This window comes from Glycine soja, chromosome 5, assembly GCF_004193775.1.
Source record: "Glycine soja cultivar W05 chromosome 5, ASM419377v2, whole genome shotgun sequence".
NCBI classification, from domain to species: Eukaryota; Viridiplantae; Streptophyta; class Magnoliopsida; order Fabales; family Fabaceae; genus Glycine; species Glycine soja.
Window position 1 is genome coordinate 41,316,562 of NC_041006.1, and position 24,645 is coordinate 41,341,206.

The 24,645-nt window shown below is 31.4% G+C and overlaps 2 protein-coding genes across 2 annotated transcripts; both read left to right on the top strand.

The window, feature by feature from the left end:
• The first annotated feature begins 11,514 nt into the window (after positions 1 to 11,514).
• LOC114413417 (respiratory burst oxidase homolog protein A-like) lies at positions 11,515 to 20,317 on the top strand. Its single transcript, XM_028377825.1, has 14 exons — positions 11,515 to 12,682; positions 12,898 to 13,057; positions 13,322 to 13,370; positions 13,936 to 14,049; positions 15,963 to 16,385; positions 16,689 to 17,075; positions 17,181 to 17,276; positions 17,560 to 17,675; positions 18,042 to 18,209; positions 18,324 to 18,483; positions 18,662 to 18,862; positions 19,002 to 19,130; positions 19,252 to 19,330; positions 19,558 to 20,317. Exons 1-14 carry the CDS (start codon positions 12,049 to 12,051, stop codon positions 19,665 to 19,667), a joined length of 2,826 nt encoding a protein of 941 aa, XP_028233626.1. The 5' UTR covers positions 11,515 to 12,048; the 3' UTR covers positions 19,668 to 20,317.
• A 3,200-nt stretch (positions 20,318 to 23,517) lies between these two features.
• LOC114413418 lies at positions 23,518 to 24,645 on the top strand. The gene has a single exon (XM_028377826.1). The coding sequence runs from the start codon at positions 23,685 to 23,687 to the stop codon at positions 24,357 to 24,359; it is 675 nt and encodes a 224-aa protein (XP_028233627.1). The 5' UTR covers positions 23,518 to 23,684; the 3' UTR covers positions 24,360 to 24,645.

Consider the following 24,645-nt stretch of genomic DNA (forward strand, 5'->3'; position numbering starts at 1 on the left):
AATTATGATTGTGGAGAACGTATTTTTGAAGCTTAATAAAGTAAAATAACAATTGTTAATCAATAACGTGAATATGCAGTTTTTCTTAAAGTAATTTCAGTTATTTTTTAAAGATATTCTCCACCACCCCCTAAAAATTAAAAACTTTTGAAGAGAATTTTTTTAAGAGTGTGTTTCATAGAAGATAAAATTTCACATATTTAAGAATCATATATTTTTTTAATAAATATTTTTAAAAATATTTATAAACTGTATGTTGTGTGAGAATTAAATGTTTTCACATTTAGTTATAAAATAACTTTATTAGAAACTTTAAGTTAAATTCCCATCTCATCATGTGAACAATCTTGCGAGAAACATAATAGATATAAAATGTTTTCATAGAATGTTATTTTTTAATTAATAAACCAAAAATAACATATCCAATTTTAAATTTGTGGGAAACTTAAAATTTTTGGAAAACTATTTTTTTTTTTGTTTTGCTAAATGTATTTAGTTATTTCCCCTGAATTTTTCCTTTTAAAAAATGAAGAAAAGTAAAAAAAAAATAAACCAAACAACAAAAAGATTGTAATAATAAATCTATTTCAAATCTAATTCATTTTAAGACTTCTAGGATGCATTTGGTTGGAAGTTTTTTCTTTTTGGTTTTTAGAACAAAATGTGTTTTTAACAATAATGGAGTTGAAATAATTTTTTAAACACTTACCCATTTTTAAAATTAAGAAAAAAGATTTTATAAATTTGATTTTAAGTTTAACAAAAGCACACATTTTTTTTACATTTAACATTACCACCACCACCATTAATACAATCATCACTATTGTCATTGACATCACTATTATTATTATTATTACCACCATCACAATCATCAATGTCACCGTCATTGATATCACCATTAGCATTACTATCAGTGTTATTGTCCTTATCATCACCTCCATCACTATCATGACAACCACCACCACTTGATGTCACCACCATTATTATTATCACTATTGACATCACCATCAACATCGACATTATTACCACTAGAACCACCACCATCAATGTCAATGTCATTGTCACCATCATTGTCACTACCACTACTAACAATACCACATTTTGTCACTGCCACCACAACCACCCACCACTCTCACTACCACCATTATCGTCATCAATACTACTACCACTATTACCATCGTTGTCATCACCACTTCGATAATTGTCACCACCATTGCTATCACTATCGACATCATCACCTCCACCCATGTCACCTCCACCACACCGCGATTATCACTAGTATTTCAACCGTTATCATTATTGTTGACATCACTAACATCATTATTATTACTGTTGTTATCATCATCTCATAAAAACATTCTTAAACTATTTGTAATAAGATAAAATAAATTTATTTTACAACTAATAATATTTTAAAAACTGATTTAACTTTTTTTAACTAAAATTAAAAATTAATTATTATTTTTTAAAATTTCAAAACTCAAAACTAAAAATCATCTCATGATCTTAATTTTTTAACTTTATATTTATTTCTCTCAATAGACTATTTTTCGTTACTACTTAAAATCAGAGTGAAAATTTTACCCTCATATTAATCATCCAACTTAATTGTTCCGACAGAGATTACATGTTGGAACATAAAAATGGAAACCCTCTCTTTTACCCGCTTTTACATTGATCATGCAAAAGATTCTTGCATGACTTTTCTGGTCATTCTTACTTAAAGGTCAAATCAACTTCAGACAAAGTCATCCACAGCCTGAAAGACGCATAATTAGTGCATTCAGATATATATCGAGCTTGATTGGGAGAGAAATCGGTAGGGTGGGGAACAATATAATTTTACAAACAGAACTTGTTATGAATTAAATCTTCAAATTTTAGTAATAAAAAATTGAGTCATTCTTATACGAGTAATATTTATTTCATTTTCTGTTTTGTTTCTTATCTTTTACTACTTAATTGTAAAAAAAGGAGTAACAACATATTTTCTCATATAATGTGTTTGGCTTGAGGAAAATGGAAAAAAAAGGAGTTTTTTTTAGCCCCCTTGATTCAGCATTTACTAACAGACAAAAAAATGTAAAATATTATGATATTGCTGTAAATAATTTAGTCTTTGTCTAACGCAAATTAAATTGTTAGCTAGATATTATGAGTTTATATTTATACTAACAGCATGCATTATGATGTATGCTAGGCACTCAAGAGAAGAACCTTACCCACTATCATCGTGACCATGGAAATTTAGCTGCCCGAAAGAATCATTAAAGGCTCAACTAACGCACATGTGTACATTTTAAAAGTGGAAATCATAAAATTTACCCCACAGTTTGGAAGATGACAATTTTTTTTTATTTGAAATAATATCAATTTTTTTTAGCTGCCCGAAAGAATCATTAAAGGCTCAACTAACTCATGCATTATGCTTAATTAATTGAACTGGACTCCTCACGTCTAAATTAATATATTTTTACTGTTTAAACGAATAAAGAAAGACAAATATTAATTGTATCCTTAGGACACCGTTAAACAAACAAAGATTATTGGGAGGTTGTTAACCGTGAAATTTGCACGTTTTTGTTAACAAACATCGAGAAAGAGGATAGTTTTTTCTTTGGAGACCTTTTATTTTCTTGATAGGTCTTTGTTATAAATTTATGCGTTAAACTTCTATCAATATCAAAGATAATCATTAAAACAAATTATAAATAAAAGAATGATGAGTTTCGATAATAATGACTCTGATGATAATTTTAATATTTTTTATAATAGTTCTAATAGAGATTTCAATAATAATTTTGATAATAATAAGTAAGGATCAAAATAGTTAAAGTTTAGAGAAGAAATGAAGATTAAAAAAAGTAAACGGATTTAGAGTTAGGAAAATAAAAATTGAAATTGAAATATTGGTTGAAAATATTGTCCTAGCCTATCAATCCCTAAACATCACATGGACTAGAGAAGATAATATGTGAGTGTTATATATTTCAACCTTTATTACAATGATACAAATTAATATTTATAGATAATAATTTTTAGCTACCCATAACTTCTTAAATAATTTTTAATCATCATTTTCATTGTCGATAACTTTTGTCTTCGATCATCCTTGATGACTTGCATCTTCAATGTCCACCAATAATATCTTTTAGTGTTTTGATGTTTTTTATGTCTTAATGTTTTCTAAATTTTCATTTCTTCTATCATCGCATAATTAACCAAATGTATTTTGACACTTAGTCAAAATAGTCTATTAAAAAACTATTTCTCAATACTTTGTTGAAAATTATTTTTTGATAATCAAAAAATGTTGATGTTTACATAAGCACCCTAGGATTAATTTTTTTATTGAAATGAAAAAGATAAATATTAATCAGATTAAATCCAACATCATTATTGATTTTTTTTTTGTTGGAGAAGAATTCATCCAACTTCAGTATTGGATTTTTAATTCATAACAGTCAATTTTTTTATAACCAATTGCTTGTGCATGTCGAATGCCCCATCTCGAGAATGGTAATTGAATTCTAACATTTATCATCAAATCTTTGCTTTTGGAAATCTTTTATTCGATGTCGAAGTAATTTTTATTAAGAAAAAAACAATAACCAAACCACATGCTATTATTGACTTTGACCTTTTTTCTTCTTTCGATTTCAACCACATGCCATCCTTGGAGAATCATCATTCCCTATTTGAGAATTATTCTCAATAATGATTGTCTGCAATAGGTAAGAATTTCGACTTAACACAATATGCGACAACGTCACTTCATTTTTTTTTACTTCGAAATCGACCCTTTTTTTTCGTGCCGTTATAAATTTTGAATTGACAATTAAAAAACTACCATTTTTTTTAGATGTCCCTTATGGAAAAGTGCAAGAAAATGCTAACTAATTTTAAAATATAATAACAAGAATAACTGTTAATAAACCGTTGCACTTTCATTTTTTTTATTTTGAAACATGCTTTTTCAGACCTCTTTATAAGTCTTGATTTTAAAATTACCATTTTTATTAAATCATTCAAACTCAACTCATATCCAATTATATTTCAATGACTTATAATTCACCAATCATTAGCTTTTTAAATCAATTTTTTTTTCATGAATGGTTATTGATAAATAATCATCAGCCATTAAAAGAAAAGAAAAATATTATATTATCTCCGGCAATATCAAAAGCATGAATAGATCTACCTTTCAAAGACCTTCAATTTAATTATATTGGCCATTAACAATATTGATATAAGGGATTTTGCATGTAACAATGTTGGTCAATAACTAATGGCCATATAAAAAAATTTAACACATACTATTTATTTTTTGGGGTCCCCTATCTGTCACGCCATTTTGTTAACCGTGAAATTTGTGTTGTTTTTTGTTTACAAATATAATCTTATGGGTATATTCAAGAAATGAGACAATTCTTCCTTCGGAGATGTTTTATCCCCCTGATAGGTTCTTCGTCGTGGATTTATGTATTAAACTTTCATCAATACCAAAGATCAATCATTGGAATAAATTATAAACAAAAGAGTAATGAGTTTCGATAATATAAATTTCAATGATAATTCTAATAGTATTTTGATAATAGATTTAATAGAGATTTCGATAATAATTTTGATAGTAATTTCGATGATAATAAGTATGTATTGTAATAATTAAAGTTTTGAGAAGAAACGAATATTGAAAAAAGTAAAAAGATTTAGAAAAAAATAAAGACTAGAATTGAAATGTTGATTGAAAATATTGTTTTAACTTGACAATCCTTAAACGTCATGTAGACTTATGAGCATTGCGTGGACGTGAGAGGATATAAAGGTGTTACATGTTTCAACCCTTATTATAATAGTACAAACTAGTATTTACAGACAATAATTGTTAACTATCCATAACTTTCCAAATAACTTTCAATCCTCATCTTCATCAACTTCCCAAATAACTTTCCATCGTCATCTTCATCGTTAATGATTTTTGTCTTCAATTTTCATCCTTAATGACTTTGTATTTTCAATTTTCACCGTTAATATCTTTTAGTGTCTTGATGCTTTCCACGTCTTGATGCTTTCTAAATCTTCATTTCTTCTATCATCATATAATTAGTCAAAAGACTATATTTTGTCACTTAGTCAAAATAATCTTTTTAACATTTAATCGTTTCTTGCTTTAGAATTTCAGGTGCATTAACGCTTTTCTATTTATATGTACATAAGTCATCTTATGATGACAGACTTTAATTCAATAAAATTTGAGATTTTCTCAATTTTCAATCTTTGGTATTCTTAGGAATCAACGATACCTTGAACCCTCTCGTTTTCCTTTTCCTTATGCTTCGAGTTGCATCATCCTACAAGCACCAAAGCCCATATCAATCTTCATTATCATTTGAGTGATGCTTATTAAAGAATATTCTCTCTAGGAGGCTAAATCGGAAAAGGAAAAAAAAATGAAATGGACGTTCTATGAAATATTTTTCTTTTTACCAACACTTGCAAATAAATGTCTTGATAAAATGAGTTAGACAAGGGACTGTTTTAGTTTATATTCTACATATCTTCGTCTTTTTTGTCTCAAGAGAAATAAATGTGAAACCAAATTCAGCGAGTAGGTAGACTTCCTAAAACTGATGGTGCTATTTTCCCAACCAAGACTGAATAAACATATATATTCGAAAATTGTACTAATTGGATTTAAGAGGGGAAACCCTTTTTCACTTCAATTCATCAGCCCATATTCCGCAAAATTTACGCTGACAAAGTCAATAGTAATTTTAATTAGGTGAAAGTTCGTGCGTGGTTCTTATGTTAGACAAAAGAAAATAAGTCGTATACTATATGGCGTCAAACAGCTGCAAATGGGTCTGGACTTTTTTTTTTCTTTTGTTTTTTAACTTTTGTTTGTCATATTTAAATTTTTAAGGTAAAGTGGTTGGTGGGTGAAATTTGTCAAATGAGCTTTCTTTTTTCTTTTCTTCATCTCCTTTTGTCTATTAGTACCCTTCCTTCTCCTCCATACGAACGACAAGTTTCTGTGCCCAGCATATTGTTTTTCTGCATGAAAGCAAAGGGTTGCCTTACGGTACAAGTTAGATACTTTAGTTGGACATATCTTAGAACGTTTCATATTAAATTCAAAGTCAACAGGAAATATACATCTAATTAAAACTTAGTACAATTGTCAAATAATTTCTTTTGTAAAATAAACTGACAAAATTTATCGAGTCTGATCTCATGCTCGGCCATATTTGGCTTTAAATAAACTGCCATATTTTTTCATCTACAATTGGAATATATTTAACTTTTTCATCTGATACTTTACAATAAATGTTGGTAATAATGGAACTACGCCCTTTTATCCATTTCATGTTGTCGCTTTAATTATTGAGTCCATTCAAAAATTCGAAGTTTCGTTTCTATGAGTGCAAAACCAGAAAATTATTATCATTTTTTTTACAGCAAATCATTATCATTAATATGTGACGATTTTCAATTGCGGATAAAAAAAATTAAAGGGACCTTTAACATACTACTCCTATAACTTATGTAAATTCAACTTAAAATTTGAATTTTTAATCCACGGTCAATTATATTCTTTTTTATAACATTCCTAAATTAACCAAAACTTTATTTGTAGTCTTCAAAAATTGGTCCACTTGGTTATATCCGTCATTAAAGATGGAGTTAAACATTTAATTTTTTTCATCAATGGATATTAGAAATATAGACAAGTAGCATGAGTCAGTTACAAGTTAGTTATTACTTTAATGAGTTACAAGTTAGTTACTCTTATAATCAATTATATAACAACTTACTAACATTAGTTATATAGAACATAATGTATGTGTGTAAAGGTGATTTTTGCTCATTTAAGCATTATCTAAAATAATATTTAGTTTTTTCTTTTTTTCATCTTTCTCTCTTCCATTTGCATTAATTCATTCATGACATATATGAGATTTATCATGGTATTAGAGGGAGCAATACCACCTTCCAACCATAATTTTTTCTTTCCTTTATTCATTTTTTTATCATCTCTTTTCCTTTTTTTCTTTTCTCTCTCTCCTCTATGTTTTTTTTTTCTCTCCGTATAATTTCCCAAATTTCTCCACTACCGTATCTCCTTTGCTCTTGAAACTCCCACATTCTTCACCAGTAATGCACGATCTTCAATATGAATGCATTTTCGATATTTGATATCGGAGCATCAGTGTTTGAACGAGTGAATTGGAATTGGAATTGGAATTGGAATTGGAAAATGCTAGAGGCAATGGAAAGTTTAGTCAATGTCGGGTTCACCCATTTGCAAAGCTGTGGAGATAGCAGCGAAGAAGAGTCATCGGTGCTTCCTCGTCACACCAAAGTGGTTGTAACAGGAAATAACAACACCAAATCGGTGCTCGTTGGTCTTGAAGGTGTTGTTAAGAAAGTCGATGGATTAGATGCTGGTTCTTACAAATGGTATTGAAGTAAATCTATATAGGAATGCTCTTAGGGTGATTGAGCACCGACCAGTAATGAGGAAGATGATGACCTTGAATTTTAAAATATGTCGTGGAATGGATCAGATATGGATTCTTTCAGTTTGCCTAAAAGATGTTTGATTAAATGCTTCTAGAGATTTTGAAGGTATTGACTATTGTTTGAAGTCCTGCACTATTTTTGAAAGGTGCACACCAATTGTTTGGTGATTAATATTTTCATTGTTTTGTTGATATTTGGTCTGTTTTGACTTATTGTTTTCATCTTTTTTGGCTTGTCTTGATGATTTTTTGCTTCTTCCATGAGTGGTGGTTAAACATTGTTCATTTGTTTGCTTTTGTCCATGATGATTAAGCATTGTTTGAATTTTTGCCATGGATGATTAAGCACTGGATTGTTGTTTTGAAACTATCTTAAGTGGTTAAGCATTGTTTTGGTTTCTCCTCTTGATGTTTAAGCCTTGTTGCTTTTGCCACATGGTTAAACTTTGAGGTATAGTTTATGCTTAGTGATTAAACTTTGATAGTTTCATGAATTGATGATTTGAGTTTTTGCCAAATGGTCTTATTGTTAATTTTGCTTGATGGTTAAGTTTTGATGCTTGCTTTGGACTCTTGAAAGAAGATTGAGAAAGTCGATGGTGGTCAAAGATTTCTAGGAGCTATGCACCATGACTACACCTACATTTTGATTTATTTCTAAATTTTTGTTTTGACCATGTATTTTCGACATGTTTAGCTATATTCCAATTTTTCAGACTTTATTCTCATTTCATTTGATGTAGATGTATTATCTTCTCCAAACTGAAAGTATTTTTAACACCTTACAGCTTGCGGGGTATTAAAGATATAGACGACCAACATTAGTGAGTTACAAGTTAATTATTAGTTTAGTTAGTTATTAGTTATTATTTTAGTTAGTTACTCTTATAACCAATTATATAACAATTTTGTAGTATTAGTTATATAAGGCACAATGTATTTATGTAAAGGTGGATTTTGTTTATTTGAGCATTATTCAAAATAATATTCAGTTTTTTTTTTCTCAATTTTTCTCTCTTCCATTTACATTCATTCATTCATGTCAGACATGATATTTATCAAGGGGATGTAATAAGAACAATGTTTAAGGAAACAACATTAAATATTTTGATATGAAATATTTATGTTCTTAGAAAAATTATGAGGGAGACATCCTCCTACAACCGCACGAGTCACAACTAAAGTTTGAAGTAATTCTTTTTAATAATTATTTGTAAGTCCTCCCTAAAATCTTATTGAATTTCATTTAATCATGTATTACAACAATAATCTCCTCATATATATTTTTTTAAGAAAATACTTATATTAATCTTTAAAAAAATATACATAATCATTATTTTTTTCATTTCTTTTATTAATTCATTCATTCTTTGTGTGTCTAAAATTTTGACAAAAATTAATTCATTCAAAAATAACAAACATGATATTGAAAAATGTTTGGATATTTTTTTAAGAAGTTTATCTTCACTTTTATCTTTTATACTACAATTTATTCTTTAGTTTTATATTAATGTAATTTACTTCATAACCTATTTAAATATGAAGCATATATGTGTTTATTAAATTAATATGAAATCACTCAATAATTGATAAAATAAATTGTACCAATAAAAATATGAGGATAAATTATGAGTTTTCAATATATATATATATATATATATATATATATATATATATATATATATATATATTACTTATACTTAAATTATAACATTAATTTTATAACACAATGAATTATACTAACTAAAATGATTTTACAACTTCGTAGTTCTTATTCAAATTCAAATCAACACTAATAGCGTAATTTAACCAAATTTCTAAATCAAGATTTTTCAACTCAAAATTTATATTTCCTCGTTCAATGTTACAACCTACTAACATTTCATTAGTTTCCTTATGAAGTGTGGTTCAAACGATACGTAAGAGCTTGAATTTAACGATCAACATGCTATTGTAATGTTTACAAATTTGAGAAAACCATCCAATATAAGAATTAGTCATTAGCTTGAGTTTAACTATCAACATGATATTGTAATGTTTAGAAATTTAAGAAAAGCATCCAATATAAGAATTAGTCATTTGTATGTTCAGAAAACCTGGAAAAGCCGTCATGTATAGTTTTTAAAAAAAAATTAAAAATTTTAAAGTTTTTTTGTGGCCATTTTACCTCAAAGTAGTTTGATTACGTCCCTGCTGGATAGTGTATATATCTATAAACCTAAGAAATAATTAAAAAAAGATAACATTCATATTCTTTGCTGTGGGTTTCACCATGTATTTCACATGAACGACTCTGTTATGATGAGGTATCAACTCCCAATCACGTACCATCACTCCGTCATGAAAATTAAAGCAAATGATATATCGACAGCTACTTCGTAACAACAGGCACCGAAGCTGAGGCCAATCACTGCAAGACTGCAACTCATTATTTTGACAGTCAAAATAAAGCGCCCATCTTTTTAACAAGCAGAGAAACGCAACCTCCTGCAGTTAAAAAACTTCAAATAAAAACATTTTTTTTTATTAAGATGATCTAGTATAAAATTGTGTACTTTATAATTTTTTTTTATCTTTTCTTATAATAGTCTTTTTTTTTTTTTTTAGTTTTTAAACCGGTACCAAGACCCTCTTAACAAAAACCCTTAACTTTTATCTCTAAAATTACATGGCCATCATGTTATTTTTTTAAATTAATCATTAAATTATTCTTTGTATATTAATTATTGTTTAAGTCTTTTGTTTTAGATTTATAGAAGATCGGTTTTATAAAAGATTGATTAATTTTTAATGAATTAATTTAATAGTATTCTTTTTAATATTACATTTTTAAAATAATTTAATAATTAAGATTGCTGAAGAACTAAATAGGATGATACTTGTAATTTTAGAAAATATAATTGAAAGTAAAGAAATGCTAGGAAGACACTAGTATCTAACACCAAATGGCTGACAAACACTTTTAATAAAAAAACTTACATTCATCTTATTTCAAAGATCATTTCAAATAAATGATTGAGAATTCATAGAAGAATTTACAATTGCTTAACTCAATATAATAACATATTATCATCTTAACACGGTGTTTCTTTATGAGCTCCAAACGGGGAATAGTGTACTTTCAAAGACATATTTGATGTTTAAGTTAGCCATGCAAAGAAATACATGCATCAATTGTAAAGACTTATTTTATAGAATTGAGATTGGATGATAATATCGATAATGTAATTAAAGAAATATATGATTGTGTTTTATCTTTCCTTTAACAATAAATAGTTTTCAATTTTATAGGATATCTAAGATAAATATTTTCTCTTACTTTTATTATATCAGGCAAGTTCTTAGAAATCCGAATTTACTATTTGACCGATCATTAAGTATGAAGGCTTATCGAGTTTAAATAATAATAAAATATATATATAATATTATATTATTAAAAAATAAAATAAAATCATTTATGCTATTGAGAAATAACTTTAAAAAGTCCTGGTGGATTAGTCTATTTCAGTATTTCAGCCGCAGCCCGTAAAGAATTCGTAGTCCACATTTAAATTGGCCCAAATCAACTGAACTTGAAAATATGGTGACTTGTTATAAACTCATTCCAATTAATATTCTAAGATGAATATTGGGGTGATTATCTCTCCCTTTTGCCACATTTTTTAATCAGATTAAATAAACATAAACATGCAGAAATGTGCATGTGAATTTTGGAAAAGTTCTCAGTAAAAAAAATCATATAATTCGTAACATATTAGAGTTAATTTGATGCAGTATAAAAAAAAATGTGAAAGGAAATAGATAGTGCGTGGAGTTGACAAAAGTGATCCCTGCCGTCCCCTCAAAACCTCTGGAATCAGCGGTCCCACTTTCGTTTTCCGACCCACCACAAGGTGACTCCCACACACTCTCCTTCTTCTTTTATAGTCTCAAACCATGCCACAGAACATAACAACTATTAAAAATAACCAAACACCAACATCTTTTAGTGCTCATACACAACCTTTTCTCTTTTCTATCCTTTACCTACGAAATCCTACACTACTAATATAAAACCCCAACCTTTTCTTCCATAATTATTTTACTTTCATTTAAAAACATTCCATTAATTTCTGTTCCTCCTCTTAATCACTCGTATTATATAGGTCCCCCCCCCCCCCCCTCATTAACAAATACAATTACGCTTCCCTTTTCATTTTGCTCTCCGCTGCAAAAGCAAAAAAATTCCTCTTCCATTCTCTTTCTATTCTCAACAATTTAAGCTCTTCACGCGTTCTTTCACGTCCTTGATCTCATATCATAGATTATGAACTCGTTATCCCTCTTTCTTTCCTCTTCCAAACTCAACTTGGAATTCTCCAATTTCCAAACAAAGCTTTTCTATCAACATATCGTTCTCGTAACTCTGCTCAACCACTAGTCCACTTCAGCGACGCAAGACGAATAACATTACATAACGAATTTACATTCGACACTTAAAACGCCGATCCGTACATTTCTCTAGCTGTGTCGTTTTGACTGATCAATGAATGGTATTCCGAGACACGAGCGCCGATGGGCGTCCGACAGCGTTCCGGGAAAAGCGACCGTCAGCGCCGGAACTTCGCCGGGAACTGAGTCCAACTCCGCCGCGGAGGAGTTTGTGGAGGTGACTCTCGATCTTCAAGACGATGACACCATCGTTCTCCGGAGCGTCGAGCCAGCCTCCGTCATTAACATCGACGACAGCGTCGCAGGCAGCGGAAACCAAACTCCGGCGTCGGTTTCGAGGTCTCCGACGATCCGTCGGAGCTCGTCGAGAGGATTCCGGCAGTTCTCGCAGGAGCTGAAAGCCGAGGCGGTTGCGAAGGCCAGGCAGTTCTCGCAGGAGCTGCGGCGGTTCTCTTGGAGCCACGGCCACGCTTCGCGCGCGCTTTCGTCTTCCTCTGCTCCGAACGGCGCCGGTGCCGGATTCGAAACGGCGTTGGCGGCTCGTGCTCTCAGGAAACAACGAGCTCAACTTGATCGCACACGCTCCGGCGCGCACAAAGCGCTTCGCGGTCTAAAATTTATCAGCAACAGATCCAATGGCGTTGATGCGTGGAACGAGGTGCAGAGCAACTTCGATAAGCTAGCTACGGACGGTTTTCTCAAGCGCACCGATTTCGCTCAATGCATCGGTACGTTTCTTTTTCAAATCTCGCGTTGTTCGTTTAAATCATTTGATTCTTATCCTATAGTGCTTGCTTTTCCCTCCCTGTTTCATTGCATTGAATTTTCAATAACTGTTTAGATGTTTCATCTTTGTATTTATACTCTTTCTTCTGCTTGCTACTGTTTTTTTTTTTTTGTTAGCTTAAAGAGTGTTGTATTTGAATTTTTATTTATTGTGAAGGTATGAAGGATTCGAAGGAATTCGCTCTTGAACTGTTTGATGCTCTGAGTCGTAAACGAAGGTTGAGAGCTGAGAAGATCAGCAGGGAAGAACTGTTCGAATTCTGGTCGCAAATTACCGATCAAAGTTTTGATTCGCGGCTCCAGATCTTCTTCGACATGTAATTATTCGGTCATTATTGTTGTTATCGGTGCTCAATTTAATTAGTGATAAATAATTTTCCTCAGTTTACTTTTTGTTCTTTAATTAAGTCCGCAACAGCTAATGACAAATTAAACACAGCATTGTTAAATGTCACCGTATATTTACTTTAGTATTTAAATGTCCGTCAAAGCATTGATGTTTTCTTTGCTTGTAAGTTGTGATGCAATTATTATCATTACGTGCTTTTGTATTTTAAAATAAATCATAATCATCTTCACAGGGTTGACAAGAACGAAGATGGGAGAATCACTGAAGTAGAAGTGAAAGAGGTATAGAAGACTTTAATTTTATATTCCAAAATCCAAACCGAAACTATCTCTCTTATGTTTGTATGCACAACTGAATTTAAATTTTAATACTCATTTTTTAATTATTGTGTTATTCTTTTTCATATTATGGACGTAATACGTTGCTTACATGGTGTCCACTTGAGGTTTAATAAATCAACATTAGGCTGGATTGGTTGAGCTTAATTTAATGCCTACTAAATTAACTGCTTCCAATATTCAACGTTCCCACGTATAACGTTTCCCATTTTCTAGAACGTAATATTAATTAGTTGGTGTATATTCAAGAGTTAGTGAACTATGTCTTACTTTTTCGGCTTTTGTCATACATATAGCGCTTTCATTTTTCTGATTTTACCAAATTCTTGGAATGTATAATGAAGACGTTTTCAGTGGAGTTGGTGGGGGTGTAGTCGTCATTTTAAGCCAAAGTTTTTCTTTTGTTCCTAATATAGTTGTTTTCTTACACGTAATGTTTAGTCAAAATTAAAAAGTTTTTACATTAAATTTGTTATTAGCCAATTCATGTTTCATTTATTGATTACAGATCATCATGTTAAGCGCTTCTGCAAATAGGTTGTCCAGATTGAAGGAACAGGCCGAAGAATATGCAGCTCTAATCATGGAAGAGTTGGACCCCGAAGGACTTGGCTACATCGAGGTTGGAAATCTTTTTATATTTCATTATAGATTCTGAATTTATCAACACATGCATACATATAGTCAAAATAATGTGCTCATATTATTATTTTTTCATTAAAAAAAACATACAAATGATTAATGAGTTGCGTGGTGAAAGGGTGCATCGCTCCGGTTAAGTACATAAGAAAAATAATGGTATGCAATGCTCTTACAATATTATTAGGACTTGGTTTGTGGTTGACTTGAAATATAAAATAATTTTTCTTTTCCTTGAAATATGAGGTTTTCTTGGCACATTAAGGGAACAATTGTTCTCGTAATTCCAAATATAAAAGAATTTATGTGTTGTTTTTATTTTTTTATAAATCTTTATAAATATAAAATATAGAAATAATATGATAATTTTTTGTATTTATCGGTATAAGAAGAAAATCAAATCTCTAATTCAACAACACTTAATTTTTACAGCAAAATTATTTAACAAATACTGAAGAGTATCTTTAAAAAATATTAAATAAAAATCATTTTTAAGTTAATAATTAATTAAATACAATGTTTTTTTTTAATTTTTAACAAATACTTTTAAACATTAATTAGTTGACGATGCTTGTTTGTTTAGTTAGGTTTGTGTACATTAATTTAGTCAGTGTTGAACTAGGGTCGCACTTATCTTCACTAGATGGGCCAATTTGTGAATTGAGCAACCATCCAGCATTTCCTAGTGTAGTTCAGCGTGAAGAAGGGTAAAAAGAAAAAGAAAGACAAATTAGGCATATTAAAACTTATAAGTAAAAACTTGCTGAATTTAAAAAATGATTTGATATATACTAACAACATCATTACATTAAACAGGTAAAAAGAATATATTATTAGTAATAGACTGATAGGGTGCACTACATCAACATGCAATCTTATTTCTTCATTCTTTTGCCGTGTCAACAAATTTAACAGTATTACAAATTTTTCCTCTAAAAAGAAAATTTTTAACAGTAAAATCAATTAGAGGCTCAGACCACTTTGTCCCTAGGTACGTAATATAATAATTAAGCTGTTATTTCTAATAACTCAGTTCATGCAGTGCAGCAGTGCTGGTTAATACAAATAATTATAGTGACCTCATTATTTCTTTGACCAATAAGACATTTTTTCCCCAGAAGATATTCATTATAATTTTGAGTAGCACTGGTTTTTTGTCTTTGGGAATGTCTTCAGAGGTACAAGTTAATGTGGAAAAATCCAAAGAGCTAAAGATGGAATTTTAGTTATTGCATGCTGATCCTGGCTAGAGTATTCTTCACGTATTTCCACTTAAATATCTATCTCATAATAATTTTTATAACAAAGGCAAAGATTAGGAACAGAAGAGATACAAATGTAAAATGAAATAAGTGATATAATGGAGAGAGATAAAAAGTAAAAAAAATGTTGTGAAAATGTTTTTTGTGGGAAGAGTATTATTCTTGTTATTTACAAAAAAAAAAGAGTATTATTTTTGTTCATAGAGTAATTTCATTTTTCAATATTCCTTTCTCAGTTGTGAACTTAGAAACGTGTTTTGGGAGGTAAATAAAAAAAGGATCAATGATATTAGCCTTTTGCTAATTTATATCGTGGGCGAAAGAGCGGAGAGGGAAGAGGGGTTATCTCGATGACCAACAGCATTATTGACACTGTGAATTCATATTCCTGTTGATGAGTGTTTTTTCTGAGGTACACGTTTCATCATGCTTCAGTTGCCAAGTGCCCTTTCTGCTTCTTCGCCAGTTAGGCGTACACCTTATTGAACACGTATATATGCACGCGTGATGCATTCTGTTGCTCTTGTAATGCTCATAATAATATATATAGTAGACATGCTGAAATATCTTTTGCATGATTCAACATCTGATATATAGTTTTGCGGCATTTTGGATGGCCATTATGTCATCGCAGCTATGGCAATTGGAGACGCTTCTTTTACAAAAGGACACGTACCTCAACTACAGCCAAGCTCTAAGCTACACAAGCCAAGCTTTGAGCCAGAACCTACAGGGGCTGAGGAAAAAAAGTCCTATACGTAGAATGAGCCGCAGATTGGTGTACTATTTGCAAGAGAATTGGAGGAGACTTTGGGTTTTGACACTGTGGGTTTGCATAATGATTGGGCTGTTCACGTGGAAGTTTATTCAGTACAAGCGGAAAGATGCATTTCAGATCATGGGTTACTGTCTTCTCGCGGCTAAAGGTGCGGCTGAGACTCTAAAGTTCAACATGGCACTTATACTCCTGCCCGTGTGCAGAAACACCATAACTTGGCTCAGGTCGACCAAGCTGGGCTATTCTGTACCTTTTGATGACAACATCAACTTTCATAAGGTACGCACTAAGGCCACCAGGGAACTTTTTAAGCATTGACTATTTATTTACAGAATAGCGAGCGCCACCAGTAACTGTATTTCGAATTCATTTTTTGGTCCTCAACATCGTGATATCATATTTGTTCTTTTTTTCCTGTTTGTAAATTTAAAACGTGTAATGCTCGGTGGTAAAATTAATGTTTTTCATTACTATTTTCTAACTATCATAAAACATGGAGCCCACACATAAATAAAATACTTAAGTTACACCAAAGAGTTATTCTTTATTATCATCCTTCATTTTACTTATTGCTTCTTACAGACAATTGCTGGGGCCATCGTTATTGGTATTATACTTCATGCCGGGGATCACCTTGCTTGTGATTTTCCAAGACTTGTAAGTACGTCTGAAGAAAGTTATGAAAAGTATTTGAAAGGCGTATTTGGTGATCGTAAACCCAGTTATGTAGACCTAGTTAAAGGCGTCGAGGGTGTGACTGGAGTTTTGATGGTGGTTCTTATGATAATAGCATTTACACTTGCTACCAAATGGTTCCGGAGAAATCTCATTAAGCTGCCTAAACCATTTAGTAGGCTCACTGGCTTCAATGCCTTCTGGTATTCACACCATTTGTTTGTCATTGTCTATGTCCTCCTAATCATCCACGGAATAAAGCTTTACCTCGTGCATAAATGGTACCTCAAAACGGTATATAATTTTTAGTATCATATTTCAATTATTTAGGATATCTATCAATGCTTTGTTTACCGGTGATGATTAGTTACTTACGCGTGCATTGGTTTCCGTTTTCAGACATGGATGTATGTTGCGGTTCCAGTTTTACTTTATGCGTCAGAGAGAATACTCAGATTATTTCGTTCTGGTTTGTATACAGTCCGTCTTGGAAAGGTGAGCAGATTAAGTGAACCGATCAGAGTTAGGCTCCAAATTAGTTTTCAACTTAAAAAATATCCTTGTATTACTTGTCTTGACTACTCTTAAGTAAAATAGGCCTGGGCTAATTGTGAGCATTCAGATCCAGACATAAGAATCATAAAAAGTAAACTAAAAACTGCGAGGACTGTTTCAAAAACCTCAAAAGCGACACTTGATTCAATCACTTCTTATGAATTGTAGTCATTTAATTTGAACAGTATGTTAACATCTTTTTTTAAATATGGAATATATTTAGGTTGCCATATATCCTGGAAATGTTCTCACATTGCAAATGTCGAAGCCTCCTCAATTTCGCTACAAGAGTGGACAATACATGTTTGTGCAGTGTCCTGCCGTTTCTCCGTTCGAGTGGTAAGTTGCATTTTAATTTTTAACATAAATATGTTGCATGTTGCGGTGTTACAATATACATTTTGCTTGATTCACTGTTTGGAAGTTTTTAGTATGGATTTAATTGAAAGAAATATGGAAAAACGATATGAAATTAGGAAAAATTAACCACCCTCCGCATTTTTTAGTATCCATAAAACAAAGATCGAAAGTTTAGTACCCCTCATGCTCAGGCATATTGAACAAGAAAAGAAGGGGAAAGTGAAGTGTTATCGCATCTTATGAACAATTAGGAGTCTCGATTTTGTTTCAGAGTGAAACTTGTGTCATCTTTGCTCAATTAGTATCGGTATCTGACAGTAACATGGGCCATTATATACGTAACAGGCATCCGTTCTCTATTACCTCAGCCCCTGGCGATGACTACCTGAGTGTTCACATTCGGCAACTGGGTGATTGGACACAGGAACTTAAAAGAGTGTTCTCTGAGGCCTGTGAGCCTCCTGTGTCAGGGAAGAGTGGGCTTCTCAGGGCTGATGAAACCACTAAGAAAAGGTACATCTTGCGCTTGCCATATCTTTTTAGCCTTCTAATTTTGGTCCTTGGAGAGTAGGGAAGAATAGTTTATACTGAATTCCCCGCTTACTTATTGTTAACCAATGATAACAGTTTGCCGAAGTTAAAGATAGATGGACCTTACGGTGCGCCAGCACAAGATTATAAAAAATATGATGTTTTGTTACTTGTCGGTCTCGGGATAGGAGCAACACCTTTCATCAGCATTCTAAAAGATCTTCTCATCAACATCATCAAAATGGAGGAAATGGCGGTGAGTTCCTGCGCAGCGTAGTATTAATTAATGAACACGCATATAACAAAGTCATATTCATGTTAATATGCTATATATAGCTTAATTATGATGTTGAATTGCTGATCATTATTTGAACATCTGTATGTATGTAAATTCAGTGCGACAAAATATATTAATCAGGGTTACTTCTATTCAGGATTCAATCTCTGATATAAGTAGAGGTTCAGACCATAGTGTTGGGAGTACTACTGATTTACCATCAATTAGTAAAATTGCGCCAAAACGGAAGAAAACACTGAAGACTACCAACGCTTATTTCTACTGGGTTACAAGAGAGCAAGGCTCTTTTGATTGGTTCAAAGGAGTCATGAATGAAGTGGCAGAGCTTGATCAAAGGGTAATTATTTATTGCAGAAGATTTGTTTATCTTATTGATTCTTCCTCCTGAAGGATATTTAGTATTCCTTTTCCCTGCTGCAAGATGAATAAGAATTATTTGCAATGGCTAATGTTGAACATCAAATTATGGACTTCAGGGTGTCATTGAGATGCACAACTACTTGACTAGCGTATACGAAGAAGGGGATGCCAGATCCGCTCTCATCACCATGGTGCAAGCACTCAACCATGCCAAAAATGGAGTTGACATTGTTTCTGGCACTAGAGTAAGCATTCATGTTTTGTTATTTTTATGTATCATACACTATGGTTTGCACCATTTTAATGCCTAAGTCGGGAGTGAGAAAATTTAAAACCTCGCTTGCTTCTTTGAATTTCTACTACCAGGTGCGAACTCATTTTGCTAGGCCTAACTGGAAGAAGGTTTTCTCTAAAATGTGCTCCAAGCACTGTAATGGACGAATAGGTCAGTTGATCTCCATCAAGCATATTGTGGTAGTCATTAGAAATTTTTTGCTTTTTTATAATGTCATTATTTGAACATCTCAGGTAAATCTTTGACACTGTATGCAATTTTATTTCTCTCTCACTTTTTTTATATTCTTTTATAATGCGTATCTCAAAAATATTCTTTCATTCTTATTTTCTTTGTTTCCCTTTTACTGACATTATGGTTATCATGGGTCGGCTCAGGGGTATTTTATTGTGGTGCACCAGTTTTGGCCAAAGAACTTAGCAAGCTCTGCTTCGAGTTCAATGAAAAGGGTCCAACAAAATTTGAGTTCCACAAGGAGCATTTCTAAGGAATTTGGACGAAGCTAGCACTCCCAGCTGTATTTAAAGTTAAGAAGGTCACGCCACAACTTAAGCACATCATTTTAGCAACTTTTGGCGTGGCCAGATTATATGATTATATTCAGCAACTAAAACATTTTTGTATAGATGTGAAGCATTGTACATACAGCCAGCATGACTGCTTGGCATTTCAGTATACATGTCGCCACATAACTAAAGTGATAAGCACAATGGTACCGTCTACCACCTAGAGTGCGATACAGCTAAGTTGGAGGTGTTGACCTGATTGTGGAGCCACGTCGATTATGGGCATTTGGCAGATAGATCCACAGTGAATTAGATACAGACATTTTTGAAAAAGATAATAGGAGGTAAGGTAAGGGGACTAAAGAATGGGATGCCTTCCTAAGAGTAACTTTCTCATGTTCCTTCAAGGGGATTCCAGGAATTCCAGAAAACTAAGAGTGAAGCAAATGACTCATCTCTGCTTCTGCTTGGATCCTAACGGGGAGAGGGGGGTTATATATATATATATATATATATATATATATATATATATATATATATATATATATATATATATGTAAATGAGACTGGTATAGTGTTTTCCTTTTTCAAAGGGACAAATAGTTTTAACCTGTATTTATTTATTTGATCATATACATTTGGGAAACTGGTAATAAACACGCATTAAACTATTGAGCCGATGAATTTTTAATGCGCTCATCTGGCCAATCCTAACGTTAAAGCTATCTGCGCATAGTTATTATATTAAGAACCAGATCAAAAGAATATTAATAATTTGGTTCCATTCTGAATTTAAAATCTCATTAGTGCCTAGCGTATAGAACGCTTCAACATGTAAATTGTTCAGTAAGGTTCCATTTGGGTATAATTTTTTCCTTTTAATTTTTTCGAAAAGACTTTGAATATGATTTAAACACGTCCTCGGTGAATGCGGTCTGAATCCACGTTTGAAAAGGATGTGCATGAAATAAAGTCCAAATGCATAATGTCTTCTGCATAATGGAGAAGGGGTTTGTTCATTGTCAACTCAAATTAAATGGAATTGTAAAGAACATATATATGTTGGTGATTATTATTAATTTAAATTTTACATTTCGCTTTATGCGCCATTAAGAATATACTAAATTGATGAAAATAAATAATTATAGTATACGGAGATTGAAAATAAAAAAAAATTATGCGTCGATAATCTAAAAGGTTTTAGATAATCATTTAATTATAATAGGATAAGATAATTTTTTTAACTTTTAAAATAATTAATTTAAAGTAATTCAAATGATTATTTATGATTAAAATGATAATTATTTTACAGTATTTTTATATTAAACTGAATAAAAAATTATTATAAATCCCGTTAAGTTCAATCATAATTCGTGTAAATATTCAGTGAATAGTGATTATTTAACATCCTTCCATGTGTATATACTTGGAAGTGGAAAGAGAGAAGATGATAACTATAATAGGTGATATATAATAAGAAAAGAAGAAAAACAAAGCATATAAATGGGTATAAAAATTGTGGTGCCAGAATGTGCAAAACTTGAGTATTATTTCTTAAGATGTTTGGTATTGCTCTCTCATATCATTAGAAGAATAGAAGTTGACTTAAGTAATAGATGACAACCATTAATGTGTGAATTATCTAGATGAAATTTTAATTTTAACCAGAAAACAATATTTCAAGCACTAAAAATACTATAGTTCTTGATAATAAAAAATACTGTAGTTTAATTTTATCTTAAAAATAATTAATACACGGTATTTGACCTCTAGAGAAAGCAGATATTTTTCCATGAAAAGGTTACTTTGATATGAGCTATTTAAAGAAAATATTTATTATATTTAGGTATTTTTACTTTTCGGAAAGAAAAAAAAATTAATACATACTCCCTTTGAACTCAAATTATTTATGTTTTAGCTTTTTTTCCCCCTAAAAGTATTGATGTTTTATAGATTTAAAGTTTCATTCTTTAAAAAAAAAATCAAGTTTCATTAATTATTTTTTCCTTAACCCCTAGATGATTATGATATACCATTTGTCTTCTTTTTTTTTTGTGCGCTCTACTATTTGTCTACTTCAATTTTCACAGTTACTTTCATGGTAGAAATTTATTTTGACAACACTCGTCATAGATATTAAATGAGGGTAATTTAGGTTTTTTAACTGCAAGATATTTATATTTTATATGTAGTTTGTGAGTGGTACTATTATTCCTATAATTAAATATTAAAATATTCTTTAAGTTGTGTGTATTAATCTTAAACATCAATAATTTTGGTCCAGTGGGATTATTTATAAAAAAATAATTAGTTGTTATTTTTAACTCTCATTTTCTATCTATAAAACTCAAATTAAAAGTAATATTTGTCTCTTTTTATATGACTTAATTCTTAATGTCTCACACATTAAATATTTTTAGACTAAAATATTTCTAATTACTGTTATTGACAAACAAATAAAATAAAAAGAGAAGTATGAATAACAAGGTAGTTTTGAAAAACATAAATATAAATTAAGATAAATTTATCATTAAGAATTAAATTAATTAATTTTTTAATGTGTAAATTAAGTAAGTAAATAAAAAACAGAGGGAGTAATTTTCATGTTTGAGAATTTTTTACGATAAAAAAAAAAAAGCAAACACATTAATAATGTTCAAATAGTATATTGTTGGGAATATTTTTTATTATATTATTATATCATCATTGATACAGTGGAACAATTGAGAGCGGAAGGTGCGGCACACCAAGAGGATTAAGAACATGAATACATTTATGACAGTAAACGGACAACTGAAAGCAGCCCTATTTATGGGTGTAGTGTAAAATGCCAGCCCAATGGGCTAAAATGGTAGTTATTTTTCCTACTTCAGCATTGCCATCTTTTTCCGAACTGGGAAAAAAGAAATTAACAGAAACAAGCAAATGAAAATTGGTCTATGAAAAACGATTTATCACGTCTCTTTGACTGATTCACCTAATAAGGGAAATCAGATGAATATAATGGCGAGGAAAGTTTTATGGGAATAGCCAACATTAGAATCCTGTGGGTTAAAAAATGATATTCCAAATGCCAAAGCTAAGTCTTCATGACCGAATCAAACATATTTTAATTTGTGATTTACACTCGGCAAAAATCGATAAGGTAGTGGCACGAAACTTGGCCTAATTTTATAATTTGCTGATCCGAAATTCTGCATTATTGCATTTCTAATGAGGCCGGATGTGTCTTTTCCCGCACGGCTATTTCTAGAATCCTTCAAAGTCACTTCTCTTAACTCATCATCGCCATTTTTAATTCATAACTCAAATAAAGTTTAATCATTCCCTCTCCTTTAATTTAAGCAAGTCCCCATTTAGTCAACCGTCAAGCCGTGCAAATACTGGAAACGCGTACAGGAAAACATCAACCTTGGACTGACTCCATCATTCCTTAATGCGCAATAGCTAAAGGTAACACAAAGAGTGTTTTTTTTTTTTTTTTTAATGTCTGATAGATACCCAAATGCTATCCAAAAAATTATAGATATAATAAAATTTATAACCTGATAGAAAAAAAAGGTGTTTAATTAAAATGAATGATAATTTATCTATCATTATTTTTTTTGTTGCTAAACATGAATATCTTATGTGAAAGTTAAAAGATTCATCTCTTAACATACTAATATTATTTAAGAGGTAAACTTTTCTTATTAAACAGTAGAAATTAAACTCATATTAAAAAAAAGAAATTATATATCAATTATATCACAATATATTAGAACTCTAAGACAATTATAATGTTAAGAATAAAATTTCAGTCAATCATATTACGTTATATAGGTACTTAAGACAGAGTCATCGCTATCAACGTAGAATCAACCATCTGGAAAACGTTACATAATGGAAATTGATCCAAGTAGCCACCACCCAATGGCCAATAAATCATAATGTACAGAGGCAAAAAAGACCATACCATACTAAATTAAAATTTCCACAACCACCACAAAAACCAGGGTATGGCTCAGAGCCCTGATCAGCAGATGAAGCCCTTAGCTCCATTCATATCATCAACCCAGTTCAGCAGACAAGAAGATCAGTTTCAAGAGAGAACATCCGAACAGAAAATCATTCGCATAAGAAAGTTCGTGCTGTGCTGCGGTTGTTTCACTGCCCTTGTTGTGATACTCGTGGTCATACTGATAGTCTTGAGCTTCACCGTTTACAATGTCAAAGAACCCGAGGTGAGGATGAATTCGGTTACCCTTCTCAGTGGAACTTTTGCAAACGGTGGTGCCACTAACAACGTTACACTTGTTGCTGATATCTTTGTCAAGAACACAAACGCTTTTACCCTGAGGTTTGGAAGCACCAGCACCATTGTTTACTATGATGGTGTGAGAATAGGTGAGGGTACTTCTCCACCGGGTAAGGCCAAGGCAAGAAGGACCATAAGGGTAAACTCGACCTTGGAGATTATGTCAAAGAAGCTTTTGGAAATCCCAACTTTGAATATTGACCTCAGGGATCAGTTTTTGAATATCAGCAGCTATACAAGGATAGATGGTAAGGTGAAAATACTCAACATATTTCCGAGGAAGGTTGTGGTTGAGATGAATTGTACCATTGGATACAACATCACCACTGGGTCGGTCACAAATGGTGATAATTGTCTTGGAGCCGTTGATATTTAGGTTGCAATCAATACTATTTTTGTGAAACCTGTTACTGTTAGGATTGTGCTACTAGTTTTGTGCCATCTAGCGAAAAATAGCAGGTCTTGTAGGTTTGTTTGTTTCTCCTCAGAGATGTTTCATCTACAGATGAAAATTGTACACTTGAATTGTATCTGCATCTGATTATAGATGGTTTGAATTTTCGTTAACAACATCCTTAACCTTTTGGTAAATGTTGTTAACTATTACTCCTAGCCTTTTTTCTATTACGAGAAGTTTATCTTGATTACAGTATTTTTTTCAA